We start from the raw sequence: 8,672 nt of genomic DNA on the forward strand, positions 1-8,672 counted from the left end.
TGTCTTTAAGTGGCTCGCAGGCAAGCTGAAGAGCTTGCTCCGGCTGTCCAGGGAGGGCTGTTCAGTTGGAGATGGTCACCACCCAGTGTAGCCTGCACAGGCAGTGGTGGCAACTGCAGGTCTAATGTCTACAGCACGAAGGGAAGTCCAGGAGTACTCCCCGAGCCCCAGGGCAGCCACAGCATGGCACCTGCAAGCCACATGAGCTTCACACAACAGTCGAGCTTGCTGAGCCTCAGTTTCCCCAACCACGTGATAGGGGATTACACTTGCCACCCAAGTTTGCCATGAGCACTCAATGAGCCTACCCACGGACAAGCACCTTGTTATGTCCGCAATAGTCTGTTGTTGGTTCTCTGTAACAGTGATTATGGCTGACACCCCACACTATCCATGCAGCCTCCGTCATGGTCTTCTTGGAACTTCCTTGGCAGCCACTTACTATGCTTGCTTTCCTTAGTCCTTAGCCTGCTTTGAGGGGGCAGTGGTGGTTCAGTGGTAGAAGTCTCGCCTTCCAGGATGGAGATCCAGGTTCAATTCCTGGCTGGTGTACCTCATGTGCAGCCACTGCCCATCTGTCAGTGGAGACTTGTGTGTTGCTATGAGGCTGAACAGGTTTCAGCTGAACTTCCAAACTAAGATGGACTAGGAAGAAAGGTCTAGTAATCTACTTCCACAAATCAGCCAAGGAAAACCCTATGGATCATGACAGTCTGATCCATAACCGATCATGAGAATGGCATAGGACCGGGCAGCATTTTGTCCCGTTGTGCGTGGGGTTGCCAGGAGGTGAGGGCCAACTCAACAGCAGCGAACAACAAGTCTGCCTTGTGCTTTATTTTCTGCTTGATCTGCTGTGTATACAGCGCCTCTGGCACATCCAGCACTTAACCACCTTCTCCGAGTCCTGTCTGTGTCTGGGAGCTGGGTCCAGACCCCTGTGGCCCCCACGCTTCTTGATGCCATGAGCAGCACACAGTGAGGGTGGATGTTACTGAATGCCGTCTCCCGGGAATGCCTGCCTTCATTACTTGCATCAGGGGACTTTCAGGAGCAACCATGCTGGGCTGGGGCTCAAAAAAGGAGCAGATAATTAAGAATAAAGAACAACAGTGTAGGGTGACTGCCAAATGAAGTGCAAAACTTGTACGTATTACACGACGGCTAATGATAATAATAATAATAATCACGGTAATGATGAAGGTGATCATCTCTGCTCCAGCAGCCTGGTTTATAGCAATGTTAGCAAAAGGTGTAAGTCTGGAAACACATTCCTTTACCTCCGCCTCTTTATTGCAAAAACATAATGAAGTACAAGCCAAGAAGCAAATTCATTGCAAATTGCATAAAAGATTTGGGGCCGAAATGAAGCTGTTAAAAACCACATCTGTAAAAATGGTGTAATTATTATGGGTGGGTAAAAATCTGGCAAGAATTATTTTCTTAAATAAGGCGTAAAGGAGAACAGATGTGCTGTAACTGACACTTTTTTTTTTGTTTCACAAATTCTGAGAGAAAAAATGATCTGATTTATCAGATTATCCCATTTGTTACAGCACAGCTAGGGCTATAGAAAACCCCTTTGTCTCATTTTCATCCCCTGGAAAGGGAAGGTGGTCCGAGGGAACCAAGTGAATTTGCTCTACAAGAAAGCAGGCTCTGGAAGGGGAAGAGGGAACCAGTTTGAATGGCGAAGCAGGAACACAAGGGTCTGCAGAAGGTTCGGTGATGGGAGGGGCAGGTGGCAGTATAATCTAAGTAGAAAAGTGCCAAGCAAAGGCACAGCAGTATTTCAGGGTGAAGGTGGGATCGGAGAAATGGCCAAAGACAAAGGCAGGCAGTTTAGGTCTGGAAGTAATTACAGCCACGTGAAGATAACCGAATTCCACGTTACCTTGGTCAATGTCTGCAAAGGCGGTTTCGGGAGGTACTTGGGTTGGGTTTACTTTTTGGAGCTTAGCAACATAAATTTGTTGTCACTGAACTATTAGATACAATGGACACATGTTGGCAGAGAGGGCCCGGCAGAGGCAAGGAACTGATTAAGGGACAGTCTATGAAATAACCGCTTCAATGGCCCCACTGCACGATTTTAATATCCCTCGACAACACTCAGTTGTCAAATTCAGCTAGAGTGTCCAGGATGCTACTAAAATTAAGCCAGAAATTCCTAGATTTATTCCAGTTCTCTCTTCAGTTAGGAACAGGAAATGCCAGTAAGCTGGGAGAACTAAAGCAAGAAATAAGAAACGAGGAAGAAAGAAGGATGGTCTACCAGTTTATGAGAAGGCTGCCATTAAACCTATAATGAACGTCTTTCACCTACCCGCGAGAAAGAGGCGATGTGGGATTTTAATTGGACTTTTGGCTTTTCTTCATTTGATTTAAACCAAGGTAGAATTTCAAACAGCAACACTGGAGCACCTGGTTAACACGTCAGATGATATGTACAGTTGTAAATTGTGGTTTTAATAGTTGCTCGCTGGGGGATTTAAAAGGCTCTCCTTGTTCGGTTTGGCAGATATTAAAAAAATCACAAACTACTTGGATTTAAAAGGCACGCACGTGATTTCAATGTGACTTAGATCATGAAATTTGATCATCTGACCCCACTCAAGGCCAGTGTATCCCGGGAGACTCAGGGTCAGGTGGTGGGTTTCTCAAGTCCTCCAAAGTCACTGCTTTTCTTTGAAGTTAAGAGAAGTCCAGTAATTTCGTATTTCTAAGAAAACAGGGAAGTTTTTCCTTATAATCGTCAAGGTAAAACCATGCGGATGCATATATGCGTGTGAGCAAGTGCGTGTCTGAGTGTGTCTGAGTGTGTATATGTGAATGTATGTGTGAGCGTGCATGTATGAGAGTGCGTATATGTGTAGGTGTGGTGTACGTGTATGTGTGCTAGTGCGTTGTATGTGTGGTGTGTTCATGTATATTTATGTGTGTGTATGTGTGTGTATATATGTGTATGTATTCATGTATATGTGTGGTGTGTGTCTGCGTGCATGGGTGTGAGTATGTGTGTGAGTGTGTGTGTCTGTGTGCATGTGTACGTGTGTGTGTTCATGTATGTGTATATGTGTGGTGTGTGTCTATACGTGTGCACGTGTGTGGTGTGTATGTGGCATGCGTGTGACATGTGTATGCTCACACATGTATACTCTGTTCTTTCTGTGTGGATGTGAACTTGAGAAAGTGCATCAGTGGATGCTGCGGCTGGGAAGTTCTCATCTTTCTTTTTGGAAAGCATTCACACAGCCCCAGGTCTCTGCCTCCTGCAGGTTGCTTGCTGTCTCTCCTTTAACCCAGCTCTTTTCCTCCTCACAGGAGGTGGCCATGCCTGGGAGCCTGTGTGGGGTTACCCCATATTTTAAAGTGACAGTTTTCAAAATACCTGCACAACTCTTGTCCTTCCTTCCCAGCTGTGGCCCCAGCCTGCTCGCTGCCCTGACCCCCAGAAGGCACCTATTTAAAACAAAGATGTGGGTCTCCCCCACCCTGAACCCATCACTCCCACCCCCTCCCCAGCCCCTGGTGCTCTCTCCTCACTTACCTCTAATTGGAGCCATGAACTGGGTTGGGACTTGCCCCCAGAGACGGCCCTTTCAAGAGCCGATTCTCCCCTCCTCCCAGCAGCTCCTTCCCACCCGCAGTACCAGTGCCCAGAGGTGGACCACCTTGGACTGTGCCTCGTCCTGGATCCCGGCCTAGAAGGACATTAATACAGAGCACCAGATGAGGGGGCAGAGGAATGGACAGCCGCTCTCCCCACCCTCTATTTGAGGACCAGCAGAGCAAAGCCCAGAGCTTCAGGGGAGCCAGGGCGGTGGGTCTGGGGCAAAGCCCAGGTGTGCACTCGCCGTCTTGCTCCTGTGGGCAGCGAGGCCACCTGCACAGAAACACGCGGGCCTCCAGGCCCTGCCCTTGTCCTGCAGGCTGTAGGCAGTGAGGTCAGGACAGGCTCTGACTTGAGCATTTTTTCTGGAAACATCTCTGGACTCCCTGTGTCTTTTACAGAAAGGTCTGGGGTATAGAGGGAAGACATCCTACCAAGGGGAAGGCTTCCAGAGTGGCACCACTGAGTCGTGAAGGGACAAAGGACCACCTTGTCTTCCTAACTAGAACCACTGCCACCATTTTACCCCCTAACACCGAGCCCAGGGCATCAGACACAACAGGTGCCCCTTTCCACACACATAGTGGGTGATTTGTCATCTCCCACACAGTGGGCATCCCGTTCCACACACATAATGGGTACCTTGTCATCTCACACACAGTGGACACCCTGTTCCTTGCAAAGAGTGGGTGCCTTGTTCCTCAAACACAGTGGGCATCCCTTTCCTCACGCACAGTGGGTGCTTTGTCATCTGTCACACAGTGGGTGCCTGTTGCCTCTCACATGTGTTGCCTCACACAGTGCTGCCAAGTGTCTGTTGGATGAGTCCCCCTAGCTTTTGCCCATCCCGGTCGGCCATATGTGTCATGTCTTTCTACTTCATGGAAGACTGTGATGGCGAGATCCAGGCAGGTCAGTCGATCTCTGTCGAGTCCTGCCGAGACAAGAAGTTCAGAATGAAAGAGCAAGGCAGGAAGACTGGGAGGGCGACTCATTACGGGGAAGGTATCGTCGGGTGACGCTGGCTAACTCAAGCCCTAATCGTGGCTACGCTGGTCGCCAAGACCGACGTGTCTCCCACCATCACAGTGGGTAGCCCACACACCTGTGCGGCAATGCCTGCAGTTCTTCCTAGTGTCCAGGGTGGAAGCTCTGCCCTGAGCATCCCCACCTGGGTTCTCAGCGTGGGGAGGTGCTGGCGTGTTCTCTTCAGACCTGCCAGATCAAAGCCAACCCAGATCATCCCTGGTCATTTTTACCTCCACAGAGTTTAAATCATTTATACAAATGACTTTTGTGGATCTGATATTCAAATTCTTACTATTCATGTTGTGCCTTAGATTTCAATATGAGAGACTAAAGTTTCTGTAGTGGTTCTAGATGGACAGTATGTTTTCACTTGTTTAGAGTCAGGTGTGGCTTACAGAAATTCCTTGAAAACACCCATGCTCCATGTCAAGGCTCCACCAATTCCAAACTGTGTGACCTCAGCCATATTGAAGCCTCAGTTTCCTCATCTGCAAAATGGGATAATAGTGATGTGTTACACCAGGTTGGGTGAGGATTCCATGAGATGCTTCTTGGAAGGAACCTGGTACAGTGCGTCTTGTCAGCTGCCATCAAGTTGACTCTGACTCACAGTGACTTTATGGACATCAGAACAAAACATTGCCTAGTCCATCATTATCCTCATGATTGCCAGAAGGTTTGAGTCCATCATTGGGGCTAATGTGCCAATCCCTCTCACCGAGGATCTTCCTCACCCTCGATGGCAGTCTACTTCACCAAACACGAAGTCCTCCTCCAGGATCGATCCCTCCTGATGACATGTCCAAAGCAAGCAAGTCAGACAATGTTTCAGTGTGATATATAAGATTTTCATCAGCTAGTTTTCAAAAGTAGATCAACCATTCCTTGTTTCCTAGTCTGTCTTGGTCTTGAAGTTCTGACGAAACCTGTCCACCATGGGTGACCCGATTGGTATTTGAAATGCTGGTGGCATAGCTTCCAGCATCATAGCAACACGCAAGCCAGCACGGTGTGGCAAATGGACAGATGGTGGTGGGTATAATGCTTACCCATTCCAAACACTCAATGAAGTTTGGACCGAACATCCTTCCATCTTTGTGCACAGCTGGGTGGAGACGGCAAGCAGACAAGGCAGCAGACAGCAGTGCCCAAGCTCTGCAGCCTCTCCTATGGGCAGGTGGATTTCTAAGAGTCACCTACCTAGTCTTACCATCTAGCCATCCTCTCTGTTCAAGGCTCAGCTAACTGTTCTAACCTACAACACATTTGCAGCCTTGAATCCGTCAAAGACTGGGTTTCTGGGCAGTGGTAGCCACAACGAGCAGTGTTCTAGGTATGGAGCCTTTCTAAAACCAAACTCTCACAGTTTTCCCCATGAAGTTGGATACCTGGATGTTTGGGGACAGTCCATCTGGGAGAAGTGCTGGTGGGGGTTGTCGGTTTTCACCAGCCGGAGGGGGCTATGTTGATGTTGGCATGGCTGCCAGTCCCAGACATCCAGGCTCAGTGGCATCCTCAGCTCATGGTTGGCGAGTCAACGAAAGTTGTGGTGTGTCTGACTACTGAGGGAGCAGCTGAGCCGAGGCTGGTGGGCAGGAAGCAGGGAGTGTTCATGGAATGGTGGCAGCTCGGCTTGGACACAATCAGGTCAAGAGCCTTGGTGTGGTGACCAGGTAGGACTCGGGGTCACATACATGCAGGTTGGTAGGGGGCAGGAGTGAGCAAGGAGGGCTTAGGTGGGTGGAGAGATGCCATAGGGTGGGCCAGGAGGGCCCTGTGGCGTCTCCTACAAAGTGCCCAGCTGCAGGGCTGCAGACTGGGGGTGGGGTGCCAGATGACCAAGTGTCCTGAAAGGGACTGAGCACCCACCACCGAGACTACAGTCAGGGTGCAACGTGACCAGTACAGCTGCACCACCAGGGTTTTCTGATTCCTGACTAGAAAGAGAATTTCAGTTTTCCCATGAAGGTCTTTTAGCAAAACAATCCTGTCTTGTCTCAGGAAAGGAACTGGAAAACTCTATCCCAATTCCAGTGCCTGTGCCTTCCCGGAGTGAGATGCAGCTGACCACCCATGGGGTTTAACAAGGTCAGAGTTCCTAGGGTCGCCAGGAGCAAGGCTCACACGAAGCAGGTATGGGAGAAATCACCTTTAAGTCCCAGGGAGAAAAAGAACCCAGGGACACCTGAGTAACACACCTTCACAAATGGTGATTGGAACAAACCTGCTGACCAGAGGAGCACCATATGGTTTTCCATGGCTGGCACTGGGAGCCAAATGACACAAAGTTCCCTGAGTCTGTGTGTATGGATGGGTATACGTGCTTGTGTATGTATGCATGTGCATGTATGCACAAGTAGGTATGTTTATGTATGCACACGTGTTTGTGTATATGTGTGCATGGATGCAGGTGTGAGTGAATGCATGTGTGTGCATGTTTGTGTGTATGTATTTATGTATGCACACATGCATGTTTGTGTATGTATGTATGCATACCTAGGTGTGCTTATGTATGAATGCATGTGTATTTGTGTATATGTGCAGGCTCATGTGTGTATGGATGTCTGTATGTGTATGCATGCATGCATACATACGTGTGTATGCGTGTGTAGGTGTGTTTATACATGCATACATGTGTCTTTTTGTACGTGTGCAGGTGCGTATGTGTGTATAGATGCATGTGTATGCACGCATATGTGTATGTACGCACATGTAAGTGTGTTTATGCATGCAGTTATGTGTGTTTGTGTGTGTGCATACTGGTGTGTATGTGTGTATACATGTATCTGTGTGTATATATGTGTATGCATATTTGTGTGTGCATGTGTAGGTGTATTTATGTATGCACACATATGTGCTTGCATATATGTACAGGTGCATGTGTGTAGATGCATATGTGTGTGTGTCATGTGTGTATGCATGTGCATGCCTGTATGTGTGCATGCATGTGCAGGTGTGTTTGTGCATGCACATGTTTCTATGTACATGTGTGTATAGATGCACATGTATGTATCATGCATGTACACCTGTGCATATGCAGGTATAGGTGTGTTTGTGCACACACATATGTTTCTGTGTGCATGTGTGTGTAGATGCATGTGTACGTATCATGCATGTATGCCCGTGCATATGCAGGTATAGGTGTGTGCATGCATGCACAAGTGAGTTTATATGTGCATACGTGTATGTGCATATGGATGCGTGGGTATGCATAGATATCATGTGGCTATGCATGCGTATTTGTCTTTATGGGCTCCACTTGACAGTACGAGGCACAGAGTGCTGCAGAGGATTCCAGGTTCTTCTTCCTGCTGGTGACATTCCATTTTCTGGCTTCAGAAGCTGCATGCTCATTCATTCCAGGAAGCCCCTGCCCCACAGGTCCTCCTGGCTGTCCCCGCAGGGTCTCACTCTTTCTGCAGCTAGAAAATGCACCTTAGCTCTCATAGGGAAGCATCTGGTAGGGTATCTAGTTTGGAGTTTTAATATGCCTCACTTCTCACATCACACTGTAAAAGTGCATATAACAAAATACCACGCAGCTTTCTAGACAATTTAGCAATAGCTTCGGTCACGTCCAAACCATGTAGATATTTTGGCCCAACGCACTTCACCTCAACTGCTTTGTTTTCTGACTCCCTTTTACCCTTGTAGCAAAAGACTTACCTTTAGCCATGAAAGCAAAGACCACAACTTCCCCAATGTGACAATATCGGGCAGTTGTGAGAGGACAGCCCTGAGGTGCTGGTTCTCGGTGCTGCTGGCTCTAGAGCTGAGTGGGGCGCAGGACGCCCTTCAAGGCAGTGAATGAATTACGGCCGCATCGTCACGTCTACATGTTGGTTTAAACCCATATTTATCCTTTGCGGGCTCAACGGGAACTCTCCCGAGTGAATCCTCGGGCTGCTGCATCCTCTTCCTCCTCGCTCTCCTCCTCCTCCTTCTAGTTCTCCACCCGGGCGTCCTTCTTGCCCTTCTTTTCTTTCCTCCTCCTCCTCCTCCATTTTCTCCTCTTCCTCCTTCTATTTCT

General features: G+C 48.5%; 1 protein-coding gene across 1 annotated transcript; it reads right to left on the reverse strand.

Moving 5' to 3' along the window:
* Positions 1 to 3,806: 3,806 nt before the first annotated feature.
* Positions 3,807 to 7,562, reverse strand: LOC105756209 (bromodomain-containing protein DDB_G0271118; the record flags this gene model as incomplete). Its single annotated transcript, XM_012555124.1, is given in 3 exon segments — positions 3,807 to 3,867; positions 6,997 to 7,072; positions 7,505 to 7,562. Coding segments are annotated over 3 exon segments (195 nt in total), but the record flags the coding sequence as incomplete, so codon positions are not given.
* Positions 7,563 to 8,672: the final 1,110 nt, after the last annotated feature.

The sequence above is a fragment of the Trichechus manatus genome, unplaced genomic scaffold (genome assembly GCF_000243295.1).
Source record: "Trichechus manatus latirostris isolate Lorelei unplaced genomic scaffold, TriManLat1.0 scaffold00031, whole genome shotgun sequence".
In the NCBI taxonomy this organism is placed as follows: domain Eukaryota; kingdom Metazoa; phylum Chordata; class Mammalia; order Sirenia; family Trichechidae; genus Trichechus; species Trichechus manatus.